At 41.8% G+C, this 27843-nt stretch overlaps 1 protein-coding gene across 2 annotated transcripts in view; it reads left to right on the forward strand.

Moving 5' to 3' along the window:
- Positions 1-27843, forward strand: part of DGKI (diacylglycerol kinase iota) — a 514485-nt gene that overhangs the window by 272361 nt on the left and 214281 nt on the right. For both annotated transcript variants that reach the window (XM_018046893.1, XM_018046894.1), the window contains exons 11-15: positions 8935-9017; positions 10855-10915; positions 22390-22503; positions 24179-24316; positions 27630-27708. In XM_018046893.1, the coding sequence (XP_017902382.1) occupies positions 8935-9017; positions 10855-10915; positions 22390-22503; positions 24179-24316; positions 27630-27708 (475 nt within the window). The remainder of the gene's footprint in view (positions 1-8934; positions 9018-10854; positions 10916-22389; positions 22504-24178; positions 24317-27629; positions 27709-27843) is intronic.

A 27843-nucleotide genomic window follows, 5' to 3' on the forward strand; every position in this document is an offset into this window, starting at 1 on the left:
TTTTATCTTCAGTGACATATTATACATGCATGGTTAGGCAGATGTCTGTCTTTTAATTGAGCTGTAGCTGATTTATAATATTATATTGGTTTCAGGTGTCCAACATAGTGATTCAATGTTCTTGTAGGTTAGGCTTCATTTCAAGTTTTCATAGAATATAGGCTTTATTTCCTGTAAGCAGGGGATCTGACCACTAGTTATTCTAGCCAGGCAATCCTTAGAGTCAAGGGTCCATCCTTGGGTGCTTACACTGTTCAGTGTGAAATCCCAGGGTTCAGACGTGGCATGAGTTGGACCCTTGGATGGGAGTTCCCAGGGAGCTTATCAGCAGGTTAGAGGAGGAAAGGATGTTCAGTCTGTGGACAGGCTCATATTGACTGAGTTCGCACCCCTATCCTTGGGCAGGCTTTCCCACATCAGGGACAACTGTCCTGACTCAGGCCAGGGAAAGTCAACCCAAGTAGGAGGAAAGAGGAGACAAGAAGAAGTAACTTCAAATCCGAATCCCCAAACTACTTCTAAATACAGAACAAACAACCTCAAAGAAGATGTTGTTTTCTACTGTGCCCAACCTAAGCATAAATCAAAAACCATTATGATTTTTTTATTGAGATATAGTTGATTTACATTGTTGTGTGTCTGTCTACTGCACAGTGAAGTGATACAGTATGTGTATATTTTTTTTCCATTATGGCTTATTAAAGGATGTTGAGTAATAGTTCCCTGTGCTTTACAGTAGGATCTTATTGTTTATCTATTTTATATAATACTTTGTTTATTGACTATACCAAAGCCTTTGACTGTGTGGATCACAATAAACTGTGGAAAATTCTGAAAGAGATGGGAATACCAGACCACCTGACCTGCCTCTTGAGAAACCTATATGCAGGTCAGGAAGCAACAGTTAGAACTGAACATGGCACAACAGACTGGTTCCAAATTGGAAAAGGAGTACGTCAAGGCTGTATATTGTCACCCTGCTTATTTAACTGCTATGCAGAGCACATCATGAGAAACGCTGGGCTGGAAGAAGCACAGGCTGGAGTCAAGATTCCCGGGAGAAATATCAATAACCTCAGATATGCAGATGACACCACCCTTATGGCAGAAAGTGAAGAGGAACTAAAAAGCCTCTTGATGAAAGTGAAAGAGGAGAGTGAAAAAGTTGGCTTAAAGCTCCACATTCAGAAAACGAAGATCATGGCATCTCGTCCCATCACTTCATGGGAAATAGATGGGGAAACTGTGGAAACAGTGTCAGACTTTATTTTTTGGGCTCCAAAATCACTGCAGATGGTGATTGCAGCCATGAAATTAAAAGATGCTTATTCCTCAGAAGGAAAGTTATGACCAACCTAGATAGCATAGTGAAAAGCAGAAACATTACTTTGCCAACAAAGGTCCGTCTAGTCAAGGTTATGGTTTTTCTAGTGGTCATATATGGATGTGAGAGTTGGACTGTGAAGAAAGCCGAGCACCGAAGAATTGATGTTTTGAACTGTGGTGTTAGAGAAGACTCTTGAGAGTCCCTTGGACTGCAAGGAGATCCAACCAGTCCATTCTAAAGGAGATCAGTCCTGGGTGTTCTTTGGAAGGAATGATGCTAAAGCTGAAACTCCAGTACTTTGGCCACCTCATGCGAAGAGTTGACTCATTGGAAAAGACTCTGATGCTTGGAGGGATTGGGGGCAGGAGGAGAAGGGGATGACAGAGGATGAGGTGGCTGGATGGCATCACCGACTCAATGGATGTGAGTTTGAGTGAACTCCGAGAGTTGGTGATGGACAGGGAGGCCTGGCGTGCTGTGATTCATGGGGTTGCAAAGAGTTGGACACAACTGAGCAACTGAACTGAACTGTATCTGCTAATCCCAAACTCCTAATGTGTCCCCTGCCCCCTTTCCCCTTTAGTAACCATAAGTTTGTTTTCTATGTCTATGAGTTTCTGTTTTGTAAATAAGTTCATTTACATTACAGTTTTAGACTTCCACATCTAAGTATTATCACATGATATTTGTCTTTGACTTACTTCACTTAATATGATAATCTCTAGTTCCATCCTTGTTGCTGCAAATGACCTTGTTTATGGATGAGTAATATTCTATTGTGTGTATATATATATATATACACACACACACACATACACACACACACACACACACATATATATATGTATGCATTTATTCAGAAAACTAAGATCATGGCATCTGGTCCCATCACTTCATGGCAAATAGATGGAGAAACAGTGGAAACAGTGGCTGACTTTATTTTTGGGGGCTCCAAAATCACTACAGATGGTGATTGCAGCTATGAAACTAAAAGACGCCTACTCCTTGGAAGGAAAGTTATAACCAACCTAGACAGCATATTGAAAAGCAGAGACATTACTTTGTCAACAAAGTTCTGTCTAGTCAAGGCTATGGTTTTTCTAGTAGTCATGTACGGATGTGAGAGTTGAACTATAAAGAAAGCTGAGTGCCGAAGAATTGATGCTTTTGAACTGTGGTATTGGAGAAGATTCTTGAGAGTCCCTTGCACTGCAAGGAGATCCAACCAGTCCATCCCAAAAGAGATCAGTCCTGGATATTCATTGGAAGGACTGATGTTGAAGCTGAAACTCCAATATTTTGGCTACCTGATTTGAAGAGCTGACTCATTTGAAAAGACCCTGATGCTGAGAAAGATTGAAGGCAGAAGGAGAAGGGGATGGCAGAGGATGAGATGGTTAGATGGCATCACCAACTCAATGGACATGAGTTTGGGTGGACTCTGGGAGTTGGTGATGGACAGGGAGGCTTGGCGTGCTGCGCTTCATGGGGTTGCAGGGAGTTGGACATAACTGAGCGACTGAACTGAACTGATATATATAAAACATCTCTCTTATTCATTTATCTGTGATGGAATTTAGGTTGCTTCTATGTCTTGGCTATTGTGAATAGTATTGCTATGAACATTGGTGTCCATATATATTTTCAAATTAAGCCATTCTCTGGATATGTGCCCAGGAATACAACTGCTATATCATATGGTAGCTCTATTTTTAGTTTTCTGAGGCACCTTCATACTATTGTTCATAGTGGCTGCACTGATAAACATTCTCACCAGCAGTGTAGGAGGGTTCCCTTTTCTCTACACTCTCTCCAGCATTTATTGTTTGTAGACTTTTTGATGATGACCTTTCTGACCATTGAGGTGATAACCTCATTTTGGTTTTGATTTGCAGTTATCTAATAATTAGGGATGTTGCATGTTGCATGTCTTTTGTGTGCCATTTCCAAAGGCCCTACCTTCATGTTGAGTGTGATTTTTAGAGAACAGACATCAGTGTATACCACAAACCAAGCCATCTAGAACCTTTCATAGGGCCTGGATGTCTAGCTCCTTAGTCTGTAGTTATACTGATGTATCAAAATGTAAGTCCTATTCTCCTGATTGGAGAACTTCGGGGACTCTCATTTCCTGCAAACCAAAGCCCAAGCTCCATAGCCTGTGTCAGCGGTCTCCAACCTTGATGGCACCAGGGACTGGTTTCGTGAAAGACAATTTTTCCTTGGACTGTGGGGTGGTGGAGTTGGAGATGGTTTCAGGATGATTCAAGTGCATTGCATTTATTGTGCACTTTATCTCAATTATTATTACGTGTGATATATAATGAAATATTTCTATAACTCACCATAATACATAATCAGTGGGAGCCCTGAGCTTAGTTTTATTTAACTAGATAGTTGAGCTCAGACAGTAATATGAGTGATGGGAAGCAACTATAAATACAGATGAAGCTTCCCTCGCTCACCTGCTACTCATCTCCTGCTTTGCTGACTGGTTCCTGACAGGCTGTGGACAGGTGGTCCGTGGCCTGGGAGTTGGGGACCCCTGGTCTATATGAATTAATCTGCAACTCACTTGTGCAGTTTCATCTCCCACCACCTCGGCCTTATGGTCCACAGACTGAAAGGAATATAGTTTTTCCGTGATACGTCTTGCTGCTTCACATGGGTTGTGCCTAAAACATTTTTGTCTACTTCATCTAAAAACAAATGGTTAACTCTACTCATCTTTCAAGACAAAGTTCAAGTATCATATATAGGACACCTTCGTCCAGTCCCCACGGCTGGGCTTTGAGTATCTCCACTGGCCACTCATGCATTTCAGTTGGCATCTTCAGCATAGCACTGACCATTGTTAGTGAGTGACTTTATTTTGTGTTGAGCTCCTGGGTGCACACATGGGTACAGGTTAGGGGCCTAACGCAGATTTATTGCACAAATTAGGTATTCCTTTGGGATTGTTTGGGTTAAGAGATTTCTTCACCTCTTCCTCCTGCTGTTAGATTTTCCTCAGACGTTTCTTGTGGACAGTTCTTTTCATGATCTAGAAAATATTTCTGTGGTATAAACCAAGGCTTGCTTAGTAGCATAGACCAGTCAGCCTTACATGAGAATTTCAGTGCTTGATGTGCTGCTGTTTGAACTGACCCATTCTTAGTTGATTCTTTTTACCCCCAAATTACTATATTCTATGAATAATTCAGAGAATTCCCTTTTGAGAACAAGAATCTTCTCTGTCTTGCCCATCTCCTGATTCCCTTACCTAAAACTGTACCTGGCCCTTAGTAGGTGAGTGGATGAATACTGCTTGTTTCTATCTAGAGAAGTGTATCTATTTTCTTGAAAGTTGTTCTATGATGCCCCATTCTGTTTCCTGACACCTAGAGCTGGAAGGAACAATGCTTTAACATTCGATGCTGCTGCTGCTGCTGCTCAGTCACTTCAGTCGTGTCCGACTCTGTGCAACCCCATAGACAGTAGCCCACCAGGCTCCCTGATCCCTGGGATTCTCCAGGCAAGAACACTGGAGTGGGTTGCCATTTCCTTCTCCAATGCATGAAAGTGAAAAGTGAAAGTGAAGTCGCTCAGTGGAGTCCGACTCTTAGCGACCCCATGGACTGCAGCCCACCAGGTTCCTCCGTCCATGAGATTTTCCAGGCAAGAGTACTGGAGCGGGGTGCCATTGCCTTCTCCACTTTAACATTCCATAGGAATATAAAATCTCACAATATCTTAAAAAATATTGAGGTATTACAGCTACAACCTTATGTATGAGAATACTCTTCAGAGTGTATTAGAATTGATGTATAATAGCCTTTTTTTTTTTTAATGTAGAGAAAACAAAAAAAAGAACCTCTTGCTCAGAAAGTCAGCTTTTGCAAGGCATATAGCATGTGATGACCGTGAGAGTATTTGGAACTTGCTAGTGAATTGTGTAAATGAAGGAGTAGACTTACTCTTGTCTGTGAGAAAAGAAAGAAATTACCCTTTTCCTGGTGAGTTAGTACTTGTCCACTCATTCAATTCTATTGAATAGATTGTATCTATTAAAGCCCTAAAGTAGCTCATCCTAGCGGTAACAGCAGAACTAATAGAACTGACTTGAATGTGTGCCTGGCTTCTTTTCTTTACCCACCAAGATTGACTTAATACAGTGCAATGTGTTATTCAGACACTGACCATTTTCGCAAACGAATGTATTTTAGAAAGGTTACTGAAGAGTTGACTCATTGGAAAAGACTCTGATGCTGGGAGGGATTGGGGGCAGGAGGAAATGGGGATGACAGAGGATGAGATGGCTGGATGGCATCACTGACTCGATGGACGTGGGTTTGGGTGAACTCCGGGAGTTGGTGATGGACAGGGAGGCCTGGCTGCTGCGATTCATGGGGTCGAAAAGAGTCGGACACGACGTGAGCGACTGAACTGAACTGGGCTGAAGGTAAACACTTAAGGGCAGCCTTCCGTGTTTATGCCGGTGACCCCTGCTCAGTTCCAGAGCGCCTCATTCCAGTAGACTCCAGTGTCAGTGGCACCGCCTAGAAGCATGGGGTGCAAAATTTACCAGCCTTAAAAAATAATCCTTCTTCAAAAGGATAACTATAGACAGTTAGGTGTTCTACCTTACCCAGAATGAGCAAAAGCCAAGACAGTGTGGACACCCAAACCTTTTAGAGAAATTTGAAGATTAAAAAAAAAGCCTTCTCAGTGCTTCTTATTTGTATTTGTGAAAGGTGTGAATTACCTAGTATTATATGCGTAAAAGAAGCTGAAGTTGAAATGCACACTCTACCAGAGCCAAAGGTGACAAGAAGGGAGTAATTAACACTGACAATACACGTTGCCCTAGGAACCTAAAAATGAGAATTTAATTTTCTAGCAAGTCAGTTGGAAGTTTTTAATACGCCAGTTGGTCATTCAAATGACTCTGGTGTTACCTATGAAACATAAAAGATTACCTGAAATAATCCCAATTGACTTGATACCAAGGCCTGGTATGGAAAGGAGAGAGCAGTCTCCTATTTAGTTGCCATTATGTATCAAAACCCATGTTTGAATTTTATAGGAAGGGAAGCATGTCATTTGGTGAAACTGAAGGATTGGGTTAGTTGTAATAATTAAGGATAGAGTGTTATTCCTAAATTTATAGCAAGCACGTGATAAAGCAGAACTTTTAAATTAGAGGTTTGGATGAGATGTGGAACAAAAGACCTACAATGGCCTCTGCAACAACTGGCATAACAATGTGATAATTATAAACTACATTTTAGCCCTCACACCCTCAAGTGTAATTTAATGAATAGATTAACAAGGGGCAAAAAAGAAAGGGACTAACATTTACGAAGGCCTATTTTGTGCCACGTACTGTGCTGGATATGTAACTATTACTGATCCATTTAATTCTCGTAATCACCCTGGGAAGCAGACATTGCCATATTTTACATGCTGAATTTCTACAAGATTATAAACGTTCACAGTAACCCAGTTAGAACATCCAGGTTAGCTCTGACTCAAATATCATGCTATTTCTACTATAATAGGATGACTCTCAAATACAGAGTCGGAGAAGGCAACGGCACCCCACTCTAGTACTCTTGCCTGGAAAATCCCATGGATGGAGGAGCCTGGTGGGCTGCAGTCTGTAGGGTCGCAAAGAGTCGGACACGACTGAGTGACTTCCCTTTCACGTTGTACTTTCGTGCATTGGAGAAGGAAATGGCAACCCACTCCAGTGTTCTTGCCTGGAGAATCCCAGGGACGGGGGAGCCTTGTGGGCTGCTGTCTATGGGTCGCACAGAGTCGGACACGACTGAAGCGACTTAGCAGCAGCAGCAGCAGCAAATACAGAATATAGGAATATAAACAGGAATATTTTTAAGAAAGAGCCATTATGATAGCTAGTTAAGGGACTATAATAAGAAGCAACAGATGCTGCCCAACCAATCAAATATTATTTGCTGTGGTTGACGGTGATCTAAAATGAAGCACCCTACCTAATTTTAAACCTCTTTTGATACTGCCTAACCTCTTGGACCAGAGAAGGCAATGGCACCCCACTCCAGTACTCTTGCCTGGAAAGTCCCATGGACGGAGGAGCCTGCTGGGCTGCAGTCCACGGGGTCGCCAAGAGTCGGACACGACCGAGCGACTTCACTTTCACTTCTCACTTTCATGCATTGGGGAAGGAAATGGCAACCCACTCCAGTGTTCTTGCCTGGAGAATCCCAGGGACAGTGGAGCCTGGTAGGCTGCCATCTATGGGGGTCACTCAGAATCTGACACAACTGAAGCGATTTAGCAGCAGCAGCAGCAGCAGCTTCTTGGACTGCAAGGAGATCCAACCAGTCCATCCTAAAGGAGATCAGTCCTGGGTGTTCATTGGAAGGACTGATGCTAAAGCTGAAACTCCAATACTTTGGTGACCTCATGCGAAGAGTTGACACATTGGAAAAGACCCTGATGCTGGGAGGGATTGGGGGCAGGAGGAGAAGGGGACGACAGAGGATGAGATGGCTGGATGGCATCACCGACTTGATGGACATGAGTTTGGGTAAACTCTGGGAGTTGGTGATGGACAGGGAGGCCTGGCGTGCTGCGATTCATTGGGTCGCAGAGCCGGACACGACTGAGCAACTGAACTGAATGTAAAAATTATTCTTTTATTGTTTTGCTCAATTCACTGTAAGAAATGACCTCTGGAAGTGCCTGTATTTGCCATGATGACAGCTCTATAAATGTTGCAATTACTCGAGACACTCTGGAAATGGTTTTGAGAAATAGACACAGGTACAGACATGGAAATTGAAAAATGTCAAAGTAAGATTTGAAAACACCATATATTATAAATAATGGGGAGCCTGAGATACTTGTGCTGTGGTTAAAAACATTTATTTCAAGAAAATTATATTAGTTAATACTGTCCATATTTCATATTATGCAAAGACACTAGTAATCTGCACAATAAAATAAAAATTAATGTTAACTTGCATAAGTTGACTAACTTTCCTATGTGGATTTTCATGAATTAGATAATGATGACAAAAGCTAATAGGGCTCAATCATTAAGCACTTACTGCATGCCATCCACACTGTATTTAATCTTTGCAACAAGTCTGTGAAGGGCTCCCCAGGTGGTGCACTTAGTGGTAAAGAACTCTCCTTCCAGTGCAGGAGATGTAAGGGACACAGGATGGATCCCTGGGTTGGAAAGATCTCCTGGAGGAGGAAATGGCAACCCGCTCCAGTATTCTTGCCTGGAGAATCCCATGGACAGAGGAGCCTGGTGGACTATGGTCCATAGGGTCACAAAGAATTGGACATGACTGAAGTGACTTAGCACACAGCACGCTGTGAAGTAGACATTTTTATCTCTGCATTGAGAGCTGAGCTTATTGAAATTAGAGAAATTGCTCAGAGTTTCATGAGTTAACAGCGTGTATGTCAGCATTCAACCTATGTATAGAGATGGCCAAAGCCCATGACCTTTAACTACCTCTCTATATGGTTCGATATTATTTTTCAGAACAGGATTTATTTTTATTCTTTAAATGAGGAGCTAATATTTGGAAGCCTCCTCCTCTTATTGTCTTTTGTTGTTGTTGTTGCAGGGAACCAAAGTCCTGCAGATGTTCATGTGGTACCTGAATCCACGGCAAGTGTTTGACCTTTCTCAGGAAGGACCGAAAGACGCGTAAGTCTGGAAATACCCTCTGTGGTTCATACTGCTTTAGGCGAGTGAGAAGATCTCTCTGTTTTGGGGTCCTGCTCTATTATTTGATTACATCGTGAAGCATTCTCTGTCTTTCATCTACTTGCTCACCTCTCCTACTCTCCCTCTAAAACTTCACCTGATATTTCCCCTCTTCCCTGGCTAAGTTTCATTCAACACATATCCTGTGTGTTACTAACTCCTCATGTGTTTGTTGCTTAGACACGTGTAACTGTGGATAAGGGGCAAGTCTGGATTCTACTTCTGCATGTATGGCTTTGGAGATGTCCCTTAACAGGAGCACGTGTTTCTTTGTGGAGAATGGCCATGATCTGTTTATGAATGTGTTTGTTTATTTGATTGAGAGATTGTGTGTATATATATGCATCCGTGACCACTTGTGAAACGAGTGAATTGATTACACCTGTAGATTCCATAGCAGAGTGGGGGAGACATTCTAGTTCCTGTTTAATTCCTTGTTTGAGCCTCTCAGAAATTTCATTCTCTATTTTTTGTTGAAAGTGGTGAAAAATAAAGTCTACTTGTAGCTGACATGTATCTCATATCTTCCTTTTGGTGGAAGGGTGTATGGTAGGAAAGAGCCAGGGATGTTTCTGCTGTTGTCTGGTTCCCTTTTGAAAACCCGTCTAATATGATAGTTCAGATTTCATATGTTAAACCTTAGAGCTAAAGAGATAATAATTACCTTTCAGTAAGTAATATCAGAGGCAAAGAAGCACTCAGATAATTTCTGAGAATTTATCAGATAATTTCTAGAAAAATAATATTCCTCTATGAAATGGATAAATTATATATTTTAAGCATGCAGGAGAACATTAATTATGAAAATTAATTTCTGTTGTCATTCTTCTGGTCTATGGACTTCTTTGCCACTAGAGTTTGCTATAAGACTTCTATTTTTTTTTCTTCTGCATTCAGATGTATTAAATCAAATCTACTATCCTGGGTTTTGCCCTTTTATGTTTACTTTCCTTAAGATTTTATCATTTTCAGTTAGACTTTAGGTAGATAACTTCATAGATCACCATAAAGAATATGGCAAGACAGGAACTGTTTTCAGAAAAAATGTCATTTGATGTAAATAAGGTGTTTCTGGAATAGGGCCATTAGAATCTTCACTTCAGCAGACAGTTTCGTAGCGGAAGGGTCATTACATTTTCTTCAGAGACAACAGGGAAGATCTATTTTCAAGGAGACAAAATAAACTTCGGTACATCTTCCCTCTTTGGGCTGAGAAGTATAAATGGAGGTTTTAGTATTAGCAAGTGAGTGGAATTGTGGGTGCTGTTGTAATAATGCTAGTGGGGTGTCCCTCTCTCTGAAGAAGGTCTTCTAGGGTTAAGAGTGGGAAGTATAAGTCTGAAAAATAAATAGATCTGAGGAAAGCTAATCAAATATAAGGAAGAGACTTATAAGGACTATTGATTAATGATGGTTTTCTGTGAGAAAGGAGGAGAATGACCGGCAAGAAAAAGAAGGAAGTTGACACTAATGAGGGAAATAATGTGAGTTGACGCATTAATAGGAGTTATGGGAAATAAGCGCCAGGATGTTCCAATACCGGCCACTTGAAAATGGTGTTGGGTGCCAACCTCTCATCCGATTGTTGGAGTCAGTCCTCTTGTGATCACTCAGATCGGGTCACTTTGTAACTAGTTTTGAGGGTATTACCATCCTCATGATTATACATTCTCTTCACCTGCCCCCTCGCCCTCTTTTGTGGTGTGTGTTGGAATAATGCTCTCTGCCGTGGCCAGGGATAGGCTCTTTTGTTAACTTTTTCCTGTTTCCTCCACAGGCTTGAGTTGTATAGGAAGGTACCAAACCTGCGGATTCTGGCCTGTGGTGGGGATGGAACGGTAGGTCCTTGAAAGAGAATCCGGTTCTCTTCCTTGTTTCTTCCGTCTGCCATTTGTTCTCCTGAAAACATGTGTCTTTCTTCATTCCCACCTCACAGTCTTTCCAGTCCCCTAAACAGGGGTCCCCGACCTCTGGGATCTAATACCCGATGATCTGAGGTGGAACTGGTTTAATAAGAATAGAAGTAAAGTGCACAGTAGGTGTAATGCACTCGAACCATCTTCCCCCGACCCTGGTCCTTGGAAAAATTATCTTCCATGCAACCGGTTCCTGGTGTCAAAAGGTTGGGGACCACTGCCCTAAAGCATTTGTCTCTTATGTAAATCCAAGCCCCTAAGGGTTAGGAGGGACTCTTGTTATTGCCCTTAAGGATTCAGTCTTGATCTTTCTTAATTCTGTTTCCCCGCTCCTGCCCTGTGTCTCCCTGTTCCATAAAGTAAGGATCACTAGAATGAAGGTCACTAGATCACTAGAATGACCTTTTGATGACTAGAAGTGATCTTCTAGCCACATCACTAGAATGAAGATCATAGATGACTAAATGATTTTTAAAACAGAAACTGACCTATTTCCGGATATTCTTAATAGTTGGTCACAATTCTAGAAGAGAAATATGCATACACAATTGAATTATTGCTTTTTATTTTTTACTTGTGGAAATAAAAGAATATTGACCAACGTTTTGTCTTAAAGATCACAGTTGGTCCTCTTTGGAGTCATTTTAGGAGAAAAGATGGAATTGGGCTGACGTTTAATATCACGGGTGTATTTCCCCCAGTTTGTCTCATCTGTTTCTCAGTTTGCCCTCTACTTATGTTGCTATATTTAGCAAAGGCAAATAATTGAGAATGGTGACATTTAGATTTTGCTGTTCAGTATCTTTTCTTCTGTATTTAGAGTCTGATCTCATAGGATTTTATTATGAACTATCTTTGGCTTTTCTCTAATTTTCCTAATTAGAATGTTTTATTCTCAAAGGTAGCAACAGAATCTTCTAATTTTATCTCTCACAGCACGTGAGCAGTTAATGCTGCGCTGAATACACATTATATACTAATAAGCACAACCAGAAAGAAATTAAACAGTGATTCCCTAGTCCTTTAAGATTTTCTGCAGAGAGGAAAACAATTTTCAGTTGAGAAAATAGTGTTTACTATTCTTTGAAACTCTGATACACATTATTAGCTTATAAAATTCATTCTAAAGTCTTAAAGAAGCCAAACCTATTTTGCTTTGTTTAACCTGGAGCTTTCCAGAATTGTTTGACTGTTGGGATAGCCCTGGTATCCTGAATTCAGGGTCCTTTCTCTCTCTTAAATGACAATTACCTCCAATCTGTGTTGGCTGCCTGTGCTGTCTTCATATATCAGGCTTCATCATGGACTGGCTGTCCCACCTTCCAAACTCCCCCTTCTCCCCTGAGTCTCTCATTACCTCTCTCTGCCCGCCACCCCCCCCCCCCCAATCTCACGGCTTTTTTCCCTTAATTCAGCAGGTATGTGTAGAAAGCACTGTTCTAGGTCCAGACACATGTGAAACGTTTGTAATTATGGAGTCAGAGCTGAATTTCCAAAGAAGAGGAAAAGATAGAAGGAGAAGGCCCACCAGTAGTCTTATCAAGGAAAACAACCCCAAAGAAGTTTCGAGACAGTGATTATATTGTTAAGAGACTGAAGGATTACTGTGGATTTGGAGACTAGGAGATAGCTGGTGGTTTTCAGGAGAATGGTTTTAATAGAGCGCCTGACACATTTTAATAGAACCCAGAATGAGAGATTTATCATTGTCGCTAAGTTGTGCCTGCCTCTTTGCCACCCCATGGATTGTAGCAGACTTCCCTGTCCTTCACTATCTCCTGGAGTTTGCTCAAACTCATGTCCATTGAGTCAGTGATGCCATCAATGGGACAAAACCCATAATGAATGAGATTTGGTACCACCCTAATGATTTCTGAGCTTCCCTGGTGGCTCAGATGGTGAAGAATCCACCTGCAGTGAAGGAAGCATGGGTTTGATCCCTGGGTTGGGAAGATCCCCTGAAGATGGGAATGGCAACCCACCCCAGTATTCTTCGCTGAAGAATTCCATGGGCAGAGGAGCCTGGTGGATACAGTCCATGGGGTTGCTAAGAATCTGGACACGATTGAGCAACTACTGAGCAACAACACACATAAGGAGTTCTAATGAGCAGATCCAATCACAGTGTTGAGTTTCTAGAAATACTTTCTGGTGTCATTAATGTCACCTTCTTGACTCGCAGACTACCTGGTTCTCCTGCTTTTCTTATCTTTTCTAGCATCTCTTCTTTAAATATACCATAATTAGGTATCTTTTTAGTTGGGTATCTGGAAGACCTAGACCATAAGCTAGGTCTTCCAGAAGCCTGGATGTAACTTCCCATTTGTGTTCTAGGTGCTTTTTCCTCCCTGGTACCTTATCTATGATCCTAGCTTCAGTTTTTACCTCTTTCTACATAGTTCACAACTGCAGTAGACATTTATATGTATAACAGCTATGAAAAGTGGTATATTTCCCTTAGAATTGATGCATTCTTTTGAGCTAATTATTTTTGTCGGTGGTAACCTCTGTAGTCCAATCATGTAGAATCAAAACTTTTCATATCTTCTACCTTATATAAAACCAGATTTTATTTTATTTTACCTTGTTAAAACAAGTTGTCCTGTGAAAGGTATCTGGGGTTTATGACGTGTTTATCAAGGGACGTGATTAATGGTCTTAATTTGATCAGTGTAGAATATGAAACTTTTAATTTTGAGTGTTTGAAGGAGAGGCCTGCTGATGGAATCCTGAAGAGAAACTCTTGGCTCTTGGCAAATGAAGGATAATTCCTGAGTGCCGGGTATATGTTTGACATCAGGTGCTCAGCCTTCATTTAGTGAGTATGTCTATCACTGCAGAGGTTGTCAGAATTCTAAGTGACAGGGTTCTAGGAGGAATCAGAAATGGAATGCTTTGGACTGGTTGGGATGAGGATATGTTAATCCTTAATTACCTCCATTTATATACGAAGTATTATTTAATATACAGACATCTTACATTAATTTGTAAAAAGTTCTTAGGCTTCAGTGTGAGTTACTTTAATTTGATGCTGTTAAAAAGTACAAAGGCATATACTGAACTTGGAAGAGGAAGAGATGCTTGTGCCGCCGTTGCTGTGGCTTTTGGCAAGTTCCTTAACCCCTTCTGAGATGTTCTAAGTCTGAAAACAGATACATTTGGATCCCTAAGGCTCTTCACAGCTGTAGCATTATATTACTATAGACCATTGCTGTTTAGGAGAGCTATTATGTAAGCTGCAGTCTTTAAGTTTTCTAGAAGACACTTTTAAAAACTAAGCAGCAGGTGAAATTGATTTTATAATATATTTTCTTTAACCCAGTATATCCAAGATACTATCATTTCAACACACAGTCAGTGTAAAGTTACTAATGGGATGTTTTAAGCTCAGTTCGTATTGTCTCCAAAACCAGCCTATATTTTAAATTTACAGCGCCTCCAGTTTGGATCAGCCACGTTTGAGCAGTCTGTGACCACACCTGGCCAGTGGAGGCTGCGGGGGACAGCGCCACAGTTTCAGGCTCTTTGTAACTGGTTTATAGAATCCCAAGATGGTCGCATAGTTGCAGGCATCCAGTCGGCTGGTCCCATCTTTGATCTCTAGGCGGAGAGAAAATAACTCAGAATGATCTCAAATTTTCATGTTTTAAGGTAGACATATTCTGTCTTTGGGGTAGATTTGCGTTCTGTGCTTTCTGCAGCCACATCTCCACCCATCGAACTCCCCATGGCTGCTGCTTAACTAGCAAGGAGTCTGTAAACTGAGACACTAAAGTCACAGGTCCCCTCCCCTCCTGAAGGAGCCTTAAGGTGTAATGTGATCTGTTGTTACCTGCCCTTGGCCTTGATGAACTGAGCTGGACCCAAAGGTCCACCCTTAACCCTGTTGACGTCTTTCTCAAGGGCGGGAGTTAAATGGGCTCGAACTACAGCATGCCTATTTCCGGTTCAGTTGGCATCCCCAGGTGAGGATACATGCGAAACAGAAGGCACGCCCATGCCCTGGCTCACTGCAGCCACAGAACAGGGAAGAAAGGTCTATTTCCCTCTAACTGACAGGACAAGTAAATTGTTCCACATGCCTCTTCTCTCAGCCTCTCCACATCCCAGAGTCTCTTGAGAAACAGCCCATGGTGTAACCTCAGTTATCTTCATGCCAGTGAGAGAATGGACAGCCTAAAGTCTACATTATATTAAACAAAAGCAAAAACTCATATTTTGGCTTTTTTCTCAATTCCTTTAGCATTGATTTTAAACATTTATCTTACCATAGAGTGACTTTGTAAACTATTAAGTGCAAATATAAAAATATCAAAAGGACGAATGGCAGTGTACATGTTAGAAAGGAAACCTAGTTGTCAAATGCTGCCTTTGGATGGTCTTTCAGGGTACAGAAACGTTCCCCTCGTTCTTTTGATTTCTTCATATGAGAATCCTTTACTTTTCTGCCTGCAGATAATATGAGGAAAGGCAATTGTGCACCCGCTCTGTTCGAAGAAAATGTCAATTCACCGTCCTGTTCGCCCGCCCCTCAGTCCGTTCACAAGCTAGCATATTGCTGAATGAAAACGGGGCTCCTCCTGCACTTGGGAAATTATCTGGTGATAGTTATAGCTGAATGTGGCCAGGAGGTGGCAGCATCGGGCAACTGCTGCAGCCTCAGGGCTGAATCCCGGGACCCTGGTGAGCTCGCTTTGTCAGCCTTGCTTTGCCTAACAGAAGGCAGGAGGAGCTCTGCTACCTGGAACATGACTGCCCATTCTTCAGTTGTGATGCGAAATATGCTAAGTGTCCTCTGTTGCAATTACTTAAGTTTAATTGAAGAGGTGCTTGTGGAGATGATTTGGGATAATGCAAAATTCCCAGCAAATACAGTCCTGCCCACAATATGCATCTGGGTTTCCAGCAGGAGCAGAGTCCTGGGTCCTGGGAAGGGAGAGCCGCTGATAACGGGCTTTAAGACCTTTTATATAGTTTTGTTCTCATAGGGGCAGAGACACGGACTATTCCTGAAGACCTTTTATGCCTCCTTCTCTTGTAGGTGTATAGTCTCTCCCCACCACTGCCCTGCCCCCTCTACCCCCATCCCCTGTCTCTTTCACCTTTCTGCTATAGTAGCTTGGGTTTTACTTTTTTTGATAGTCTGTGAAAGACTTTGTGGCTTGTTGGCAGTCAGCGTTGGGATCGATCTGTGAAATTCAAGGCTCAACTTCGAAGTGGAGACACAGGAAAAAGGCATTTTGCTTCTAGGAAACTAGACTTTTATGGATGAAGTAAAGAAAAAAGAAGACAAATATATAGCTTAAGTCAGAGCAGTAAATGTTAATTTTAGGGTTTCCTATTTGTCAGGCACCTGCTAATCAATGTCTTTATGTCATTTAATTGGTAAAATGCTCACATGAGGCAAGTACTGTTGCCCCTTTTTACATAGGAAGGAATTAGGTTAACTGACTTGCCTAAGCTCACCTGGCCAGTATGTGATGGAGCCAGCAAGTCTCCCCCATCTCTGTGCCTTTCCTAGGTTATGTTGCCTTTTGGGGAAGATGGTTGTTGGGTAGTGATGATGTAGCTCTTGGATGAGAAAAATTATTCAAGAGTTGTGTGAAAGAAAGAGCAAGAGCCACGTTAGCCAAAGAACTGTGAGCCAAATATGGATTCAAGACAAAAAAATCTGTGCTGTGAAAGGCAGGAGACGTTTGATGACTCCAAGGGTTATATAATTGATGATGCCTGCTTGTATTAAGGGGAAAATTAAACGGTTGATTAACTGGCCATTGGATGGCATCACCAAATCAATGGACATATGTTTGAGCAAACGCTGGGAGATAGTGAAGGACAGGGAAGCCTGGTGTGCTGTAGTCCATGGGGTGGCAAAGAGTCAGATACGATTTAGTGCCTGAACAACAACAAACTGGCTATTGGGAAAAGGAGAGAGAATCTATTTCTGAAGTTTTTTGTTTTTTTTTGTTAAACCAGATCAACTGATAAGAAAGGGGAAGATCCTTTACATTCAAATCAACTGTATGTTTTCCTTTTATGCTTGAAAGTGAAGCAAAAGTAGCTCAGTCCATGTCCGACTCTTTGAAACCCCATGGACTGTAGCCCACCAAGGTCCTTTGTCCAAGGGATTCTCCAGGCAACAATACTGGAGTGGGTTGCCATTTTCATCTCCGGGGATCTTACCCACCCAGAAACCAAACCTGAGTCTCCTGTTTTGCAGGCAGATTCTTTACCATCTGAACCACTGGAGAAGCCTATACTTAGGCCAAGTCTAAAACAGAAAGGGGATAGTGACAAGTCAGAGGGTCCAAAGGACTCTTGCCATTTTGTGGAATCACACCACCGTGTCATGTGGAATCTTGGCAGCCTTCCAAGAAAAAGAAAGGACCAATTCTTAAAGTTTGAATGAGGACAATTATACTGATCAAAGATCTCTTCAGTTCAGTCGCTCAGTTGTGTCCGACTCTTTGCGACCCCATGAATCACAGCACGCCAGGCCTCCCTGTCCATCACCAACTCCCGGAGTTCACCCAAACCCATGTCCATCGAGTCGGTGATGGCCATCCAGCCATCTTATCCTCTGTCGTCCCCTTCTCCTCCTGCCCCCAATCCCTCCCAGCATCAGGGTCTTTTCCAGTGAGTCAACTCTTTGCATGAGGCGGCCAAAGTATTGGAGTTTCAGCTTCAGCATCAGTCCTTCCAATGAACACCCACTTGCAGTCCAAGGGACTCTCAAGAGTCTTCTCCAATACCATAGTTCAAAAGCATCAATTCTTCAGCGCTCAGCTTTCTTCATAGACCAACTCTCACATCCATACATGACCACTGGAAAAACCATAGCCTTGACTGGACGGACCTTTGTTGGCAAGTAATGTTCTGCTTTTTAATACGCTGCTGAGGTTGGTCATAACTTTCCTTCCAAGGAGTAAGTGTCTTTTAATTTCATGGCTGCAGTCACCATCTGCAGTGATTTTGGAGCCCTCCCCCCCCAAAAAAAATTTTTTTTGACACACAAAATAAAGATCTGTTTGTAAGGCTGGACCCCAGGGGGCCATAATGGGCTGCCCCTCCTCTCCCTCCCGCAGGCGGGGGAAGTCCCTAACGGAAGGAGCCGCCCAGATCCTGGGGACCAGTGACAGCACACTTCGCCAGCTAAAGCCGCCCCACCCCAGCCACATAAAAGGACCTATCAGCCCGCGACGCCTGGGCCTAGCGACCTATCCGAACCCCCGCCCATTAACCTGACCATCCCTTGCAACAAACTTATATAAGCCGCTTCTAACACGGTCAGGGCGCTGACTTCCTCGACCTGCCTCGTTTGGGTCCAGGAACCCCACCCGGGAACCCCGCCCGGGAGCGCTTCACCATTAAAAAGCCTGTTAGATCACTCTTTTCAGGGTCCTGGTTGTCTTTACCTAACACTATTAGGAGACACTTGATCAATTCATGGAAGTTATGGGACACTTATTTCAAAGTTACTCAACAATTAGTGTTTTATGGGTTATAAGTTATTCTCTGACCTTCTGCTCTGTCTTACTCTTAGTGTTCTTTCTGGTATTTAGAATTTCTCTCTGCAGGCTCGACTGCAGAGGAAGATGTTTTGCTGTGTGATTTTTTCCTTTTCTTTCTCTGCACCCTTGTACTAATCTTTTCTGGTAGTTTGGATGGTTTCCAGGATCCTGAGACTCGAGTTGGGTTTTCTATAAGCGGTAAGGGCTCCCATCCTGACCCTGGGTCAGGGGTGTTTCAGGTGTGTCAACAAGCTCATGGGCATTTCAGTTCACTAATAGAAGCTTCATCCCTCCAGCCCTAAGGCATCACAGCTTTCTGCGGATGATGGCCTCAGGCAGTGGCTCCTCACCCTCTCTTCTTGGCCTCTTTTCTTCTGACCACATAGGGAGTCTGGTTCATACACAGCCTCCTGCCAGCAAGGGGTGAACTTTTATCCCCTGTCATCAGACAGAAGCCAAACGCCTGGCTTCCTCTGCTTGCCCCGCTATGCTTTCTTTGTTTCTGACCCATGGAGACTCTTTTTTTTCCTCTTATTTTTCTGTCTAGAGGGAAATAGAATGTTCAAAGTGTGAACTCATAGCATTATCTTTATCCAGGAGAGACAGACCTATTTCAAAGGACCGCAAGAAAAATATTTCTAATTTAAATCTATCTAAAAGAACTTTGATTTGACTTGTGAGTATAAATCAGAATAGGGGAGCTGCCAGGGCATGTCTCAGAAAAGTTAAAGAGTCTGTGTTCTTTTCCCTGCTGTATATGAGATATTGAATTAGATTTCCAGTAAGTTCCACCTCCTCTCTCAGAGTCTCTGGTTCTACTCAGGGCTGTTTACAGATGTAGTCAGGGAGCCCAGATTGTTGGGATTTCTGAATTTTCATGTCCTTTTTCATGACCTTTAAACCCCCTGCTCATCATTTGTTAGAGGCCTCTGCTTTGACTCGATCTCGTTTGTGTTTTCAGCGGCTGAGGAACAACCTCTAACATAGTCATTAGCACTACTTTAGCATCTGGCTTTTTTGTTTTTCTTTTACTTTGATAGCAAGCTTAGTGAGCTTGCTAAAGAAGAGCTAAAGAAGCCCTGGGTGGGAATCTGAGGACTTGTCTAGGGATTCTTTGCTCAGTTTGGGGGAATGAGGGGACTTGTGGACCCTCATGTAGATCTAAATTTTTAGTTTCCCACCTTGGGCCAGCATTGTGTTGCCCATTTCTAAAAGGTGAACACAGCTTTAGGCTTCTTGATGGATGGGCAAGTTTGACATCCTAAAAAATAGTCACTGTGGAGGAGAAAGGGTTTTAGATAAGGGGTCAGCAGACCTGGTTATGACTCTTGTTTCTTTCACTTCTGATTATTTGGTCTTGAGCAAATACCATAGCCTCTGTGTACCTCAGTTAATAAATCTGCAAATTAACTGAATTTGATTAAGCAGTTTCCAAGGATTCTGTATCATTTCATGGCAAATAGATGGGGAAACAGTGGAAACAGTGGCTGACTTTATTTTTGGGGGCTCCAGAATCACTGCAGATGGTGATTGCAGCCATGAAACTAAAAGATGCTTACTCCTTGGAAGGAAAGTTATGACCAACCTAGATAGCATATTGAAAAGCAGAGACATTACTTTGTCAACAAAGGTCCATCTAGTCAAGGCTATGGTTTTTCCAGTGGTTATGTATGGATGTGAGTGTTGGACTGTGAAGAAAGCTGAGTGGTGAAGAATCGATGCTTTTGAACTGTGGTGTTGGAGAAGACTCTTGAGAGTCCCTTCCACTGCAAGGAGATCCGACCAATCCATCCTAAAGGAGATCAGTCCTGGGTGTTCATTGGAAGGACTGATGTTGAAGCTGAAACTCCAATACTTTGACCACCTGATGCGAAGAACTGTCTCATTTGAGAAGATCCTGATTCTGGGAAAGATTGAGGGCAGAGGAGAAGGGGACGACAGAGGATGAGATGGTTGGATGGCATCACCAACTCAATGGACATGGGTTTGGGTGAACTCTGGGAGTTGGTGATGGACAGAGAGGCCTGGTGTGCTGTGGTTCATGGGGTCGCAAAGAGTCAGACACGACTGAGCGACGAATTGAACTGAACTGAAGGATTCCCCAGTGCTCCAAAGATCCCACAGGTCCATGGTATTGACTCTGGGGTGGTCAGGCCACTTGGGAGCTGAGTTTAGTTCTTTACTGAAACATTCCTTGCACCAGAGCGGCTCAGAGGTTGGCCTTTGATGTGTGGCAAACCCAGCTTTGAATGTCAGCTCTACCGTATAAATGTTGTGATGTTAAGGCAGTCACTGAACCTTTCAAGCCTTGGTTTCTTTATCTATGAATTGGGAATCAAAATTATATCTATTGTAGAGAGTTGTTTTGAAGTTTAATAATTCAGTAGAAAGCTTTGCTTAGGGACTAGCACACAGAAAAGATCAGTATGCCCCTCTTTTTGTTAATTGGAAAATCCTTGAGAGCAACCATTCTGCCTTATCTTAAGTGTCTCACTCGTCTTTTTATTTCAATTCCTTATTTCCATGCTTTATATATAGTAGTGTTCAATAAATGTACTGTTAAAATACAGTTCTAAAAAATTTGAAACATGATTCTCGAACAACTTTAGAATCAATAAATGTTAAAAACTTTATTTAGGTTTGTAATAAAGGAGTTAGCAAGGTAATACCGCCCGTTTATTGGAGAAGAAGAGGAAAAGAATTATGTAGTTATACCAGAATAATTTTTCTAAATTTGAGACAAAATTGGTTTATGTTCTGATGGGGGAATAGAACCAGAGCATGTAAAGTGATCTTCTCTTCTCAATGTTTGTAACTCTACAGGACAAAAATTCTCCCAGTAACTTACACTCATAAAGTTCTTAGATAAGCCTGTGATGCTGCTCTAGAATGACATTGTGAGGATATTCAGGTTTCTTTTTGCTGTTTCCAAGTTTGGGGTAATTTTTCTAAATAGTTATAATAAGACAAAACACCAAGTATTATTTATCTTAGAAAAAGATTGAACAGGAATATGATTCTAGTATATAAGTATCCATTTTCTGCTTAAGCTTGTAATAAGTACTAAGTTCATCCATAATTATGTTTTTTAATGTTTCATTAAGAGGAATGTAGGGATATTTAGGAAAGCACTGCTAATTTCTAAGATGATAACGTACAGAGTAACCATTTAATGAGTACTTCCATAAGCTATGCACCATATCAAGGTTTTTATGTATGTTTTAGTTTTAATCTATAAACAGTCTTGTGAGGTAGGTATTATTATCCTCATTTTGAAAATCAAATAAATGAGTCTTACTGAGGTTAAATATTTAATCAAGATGACAAAGCCAGTGTGAGCCAGAATTGAGATTTAGTCTGATTTCCTGAAATGCCCTAGGGATAAACCAACCTCCCTAAATTGTAAACTCTCCTGAATTTTAAAGTAGAGCTCTAGTTAAACACAAGAGATGTGGGTTCAATCCCTTGGTCAAGAGGATTCCCTGGAGAAGGAAATGGCAACCCACTCCAGTATTCTTACCTGGAAAATGCCATGGGCAGAGGAGCCTGCATTTGACTCTTTGCAACCCCATGGCTACAGTCCATGGAGTTGCAAAGAGTCAAATATGACTGAGAGCACACACATACTAGTTAAACACATGATGAACGGGTCTAGTTTTGTTTATATGAAATGGTGTATACAAAATGGTTCTTTTTCCCTTTGAAGAGACTTGGCGCATTAAAACTGCTCGCGATAAGTGCCCCTTCTGTTTCCTGGTTGCTGGATTTTTAAAGAAAAATATGCCTATTCTGTTTTGCTCCTTGTAAAGCCTCCTATTCTCAGGGTGTCTTCTTTGTAACTTATTTATCTTTCTTCTATCTCTTCTGGCCCCCAAATGTCTGTAGGTGGGCTGGATCCTTTCCATTCTGGATGAACTGCAGCTGAGCCCTCAGCCTCCCGTCGGGGTCCTTCCTCTGGGGACTGGGAATGACCTGGCTCGGACTCTCAACTGGGGAGGGGTAAGCATGTTCTCAGGGGCTGCCCACGTCATCAAGCAGTGGGGTCCCCGAATCCACAGATGCTCTAGTGGAGGCACATGTGCTCCTCTTGTTCAAGCAACAAGTTAGAGTTGAGGATCAAGGTCCCCATGAACCATGGCTTTATCTTCAGTTTAAATCTAGAGTCAGCTAAAGAGGAAGTTTTATTTTTAAAAATGGGTTTTAGTACACATGTCTGGGTATTTTTGAGGTATCCACTAAAAGACAGTAGTCACAGGTATCCAGGGGCTGGGTTGGTCCTCATATTAAGCAATTACAGAGACTCAAATTGCTCCTGACCCCTAGTCTGCCCTGATGAATCTGGTTCAGATTTCTGATTCTTACTTTGGAAGAGTCATGTCTATGTTTGAGCATTTAGTGTTCTGGTCAGCGTCATCAGAGTTTTGGCTTTACAGGTAACCAATTTTCCTTTTCACCCTGGAGTCAACTTCAGGCAAGCTTGTTGAAAGTAGTTTATCTGCCACTAACCAGCCATTTAAAAGGGGCTTCCCAGGTGCCTCAGTGGTAAAGAATCCTCCTACAAGATGAGAGATGCGGGTTTGATCCCTGGGTCAGGAAGATCCCCTGGAAAAGGAAATAGCAAACCAACTCCAGGGTTCTTGCCTGGTAAATCCCACAGATAGAGGAGGCTGGTGGGCTACAGTCTATGGGGTTGCAAAGGGTCGGACATGACTTAGTGGCTAAACAACAACAACAGTCATTTAAAAACTGTTATTATCATCATCATCATTAATATTTTTTACAATATTAGGAAAACAAGAAAGCACAATATGCTAACATATGCTGCCTGACTGGCTTTTTAACTGCTCATATGAAATTATTGCCCTGGCTGGGCTCGATGAAAATTATCTTCAGATATTAGCAGGTATTAATCTGGCTTTCGGGTGTATTAACCTCCCATGGGTGATAATTATGTCACTACATCAGCAGATATTTATTTGGCCTTGGGTGAATTAACTTCCCAGAGGTCTTTTTTTAATTTTAAGTAAGCATAGTATAAATAATATATTCTTATGAGGCAGCTAATGTATTTATCAGTATTAGTTCCCCTTATCTAAATCAATGACTTGATCATCCTTAATAATCATGCTATCAGTCATGTGTGTTCAGGGAGTAAGTAGATGGCTCCCTAGCAGGGCTCTTCATCAGTCAGACTTGCCTTAGGTCATGAAAGGAATGGTGTCTTAGGACAAGGTCAGGGAGAGGTGAGTGAAATGGAATATTAGGAATCACCTTGCAGATGTCGCTTGATTATTTTCCTGCTTTGCCACATACACTTGTTCTGTGTATCCTCCAAATTTCCCTAGAGGGAGATGTGGGGAAATCTGTTTTCACCCTGATAAAAACAGCCATCCAGCATGGCTCTCAAATGACTGCCATTGACTTAGTTCTTGGTGCTAACAGAAGTCATTCTTCTGCTCAAACCAACTAGACATAGTATTTCCGTGCACGGTAACCGTGACTGTTGTCTTAAATTCTAAATATCTCAAGGGAAACAGTTTACTCTCAGCCTTGTTAATTGCAAAATAAAGAGAGAGCTGTAGCAGAAGGTCTCCGCCTGGCATGAACTATCAATACCTTTGGCTGTTCTGTCCAGTGTTCCAGACAGCAGTGTGTTCATTCTTTGATTCCTTAGGGCTACACTGATGAGCCTGTTTCTAAGATCCTTTGCCAAGTAGAAGATGGGACGATTGTACAGCTGGATCGCTGGAACCTCCACGTGGAAAGAAACCCAGACTTGCCTCCTGAAGAACTGGAAGATGGCGTGTGTAAGGTTAGAGAGTTTTCCCTTCTGCAGAAAGGGAACCCTGGAGTATTTTCTGCCTGAGCCACAGGAAATACGTTCCTGGCCGGAGAGTTAATGTCTGATTCCCTCCTATAGAGGTTATGGCTACTAGGGCTGTGAGAATAATGCTATCCAGTGATTCTGCCCTATAGACTTCTAAAGATCAAGATTTCCTAAGTGCTTCCATAGTGCAGGGAGCTATTCTCTGTCCTCAAATTCAATACCAGAAAGAAATGTATCAGTTTTCTAGTCTTTCAAATTCATTGCAAAATCTTAGACCCATGAGGAGATTAAAAAATAAAAGTCATATGGCCTGAAACATTAGGCACAAGGTCTTTCAATAGAAAGATACCATCTGAGATTTCTGGTCTGATAGCAAAAATTCCATTTTCATCACTTGTTTGGGATGTGAAGATACACCTAAATAAATGTTTGACTTAGTGTTTTTCCTTCAGTGATTAAACTTGTATTTCACAAACCAAGGGATGTGATTATAAAAATGCTACTGTGGAGCTTCAGGTTAGAATTCAGTTTTAAGTTCTGGCCTCAATTTCATATAAATCTGATAGGTTTCTGAGTAGCCACTTGCTTTCTATTACTTTGCCTTTTTCTTCTGTGATAGTGTTTTCACATTTTCATTGTGTAAGAATCTCCAGGCAGTGGTCCTCTGAAATGCAGATAGCAAGGCCCTGTTCCCAGAGATTCTGATTAAGTAGATGTAGGGTGAAGGCCCAGCATCCGTGTAGCATCCCTGCTCTATTGGATCACACCATTGATTGAAGCCAGGATTTCATGGTGCTTCGGCCTTTGAATCCGGTATCATTTTAGAACAAACCAGTGCACCTTTCCTTGGAGAAGGAAATGGCAACCCACCCCAGTGTTCTTGCCTGGGAAATCCCATGAACAAGGGAGCATGGTGGGCTATAGTCCATGCAGTTGAAAAAGAGTCAGATACAACTTAGTTTCTAAACAACAACAAATGCACCTTTATTGATGAGCATCAAGATCCCGACCAATTGTGGTAGAAGCTCAAGTTACTTATTTGACTAAAATTGGTTAAAACATGTTTTGTCTTACCTTCATAGTTTTTTCACCTAAACTATGATCCAGAAGCTAAGGTTTTTCATACTTATCATGATTGCTCAGTTGACCTTAAGTTCGTAACGTCACAGTGTTGTTTAAGCAAGTATCGTCTTGGGATATAATACTTCTTTGTAATGTATTTGACTTATAGAAACTGGGTGTAAAACAGCTAAAGTACAAAGAAATGTACCATATGGAAATGTTAAGGTCCTATCCCCACTCAACTTGGAATGGTTAGGCCCTCAATAGCAATCTCTATTTAATTCTTTTCCCAACAGCTTAAGAAATGGAAAGACTTCTTGATGCAGCCTGGGGACATTAATCCAGATAATTAAAGGGTTTCAAAAGTGGATTTGTAAGGAGATGTGTAGGAAATTGGGGCAATTTTTCCTGGAAAATGTGAATAAGAACTCTTAAAACAGATTAAATTGTGATGTTATTTAGAGGATGGTGACCAGATGTTCTCCTACATTATCAGCGGATGCTGAGCCATGGGTTAGAATTGTAGCCAAAAGAACATAAATGGTAGAAATGGACATATCTGTGCTTTTGGCAGGATCACCAACCCTTGCTGTCGTTCCTAAGGACTTGTATTTTCGTTTAAGTGCAGGAACTGGACATTCTCAAATGTGAAGCCAGGAGAGTGAGACATGTTTTGGCATTGTTCTGTGTGTTTAGTTTCTCTCCCTGTTCTCCAGTCACTTGTAACCACTTCTAAGGGCTGAGCTGACCTCTGAATCAGTACATGCTCTGAGTCAGCCTTCCGTGGATGGGTTCATCCTTTATTTCAATTTCTGTGTTTCTGTATTATTAATAATCTCTCTCTTGCTCTCTCTCTGATTCTCCCTCTCATTTTATTTTTCTTTTACTGTGACAAGATTATTGCTCTAGTCAGAGAGAAAAATCTTACTGATCAAGGGGCATAGGAAACCCAGTAATTTTTGAAATCTTGAGGCTAAACACTTATTTCTAATAGAAGAGGAGTGCATTTCTCTCTGGAGGAGAAACCTGATCATTATCTGGAAACATCATCCAGGCTGAGATAATATTTCCCCGCTGTTTACTTTAACATTTACCTTCCAATCTGAGTTGCAGAAGAAAAAGTGGAAGAACCACCATATGCCTTCTAGCATTTCCCACATGCTTTCCTAATTGTTCTCACGTTAAACCAAAGGCCTTCAGATCACGTCAGCTTCGTAGTTTTAATGCAGGACTTCAGGCTACGTAGTTTGTTCTCCCTTTTACTCAGCTTGCAGCCGTAACAGCCAGGGACCCAGAGGACTCTGGCAAGGAAAGCTGAGGCTTCTGTATATTTCTATGTGTCTGTGTTTGCGTATTTCATGGTCATATTAAAGATGACCATGTCATCTAAAGACATGGTCTATTAAAGAGTTAATAGAGTAAATAAAAATCTGAACGCTAATAAATACACATGTTTTATTTCTAATTGGAGGATAATTGCTTTACGATGTTGTGTTGGTTTCTGCTGTACAACAGTGTGAATCAGCCATAAGTACACATGTGTCCCCTCCCTCTTGAACCTCCCTCCCATCCCATCCCCCGCCTAGGCCGTCACAGAGCACCGAGCTGAGCTCCCCGTGCTATGCAGCAGCTTCCCACTAGCTGTCTCTTTTGCACATAACAGTGTGTGTATGTCAGTGCTACCCTCTTAATTAGCTTTTAGTTTTTATCTCGGTTGAGAATAATTAAATGGCTCCCACTGGCTTATTGCTTACATGACTTTTGTCAAAAATATATAGATTTTTAGAAAATAAGGGTAAACAAATTAAATGGTATTTATTTTCAGTTGCAATATTAATTTGCTGAACATAAATTCTTCAAAAAATGTGCATCCACTGATTAAGTAGGTTAGATGTGATCCTTACAATTAAATTTATTTGCAGTTTGTTTAGTGAATCATCCCTTGTAACTCTTACAAATGTGCATCCTTCAGCCCTTAAGATTCTCGGGTTATAATATCCATGAGAATGGTTCTCATTTAACAATTTGTGTTGTGTCTCTTGTTTCCTAAACTATTTAAAATTCTTGGGAGTATCCTATGAGTTGAGCTTTCCCTAAAGAATTAATTCAAAAATCCCTTGTTCCTTCTATGTAGACACCCCTATGTTGGGTTGTGACTGGTCTTTCTCCCAGGGACTTGCGCCACAGACTGGTGTCTGGCTTTCAACTTCACCTCTGCCTTTGTTCGTCATTGCAGCTTCCTCTGAATGTTTTCAATAACTACTTCAGCCTCGGATTCGATGCGCACGTCACATTGGAGTTCCATGAATCCAGAGGTGAGGACAACGTCCCATTTCCATCTCCCAGGGAGGAAGTTTCCAGCAGGTGTTTTGCATGTTCCCTTTTGTTTGCATATCACTTAAGCGTCCACAGTGTGCTCTACTGCTGTCTCTCCATATGAACTTCATGGT

The sequence above is a fragment of the Capra hircus genome, chromosome 4 (assembly GCF_001704415.2).
Source record: "Capra hircus breed San Clemente chromosome 4, ASM170441v1, whole genome shotgun sequence".
NCBI lineage: Eukaryota > Metazoa > Chordata > Mammalia > Artiodactyla > Bovidae > Capra > Capra hircus.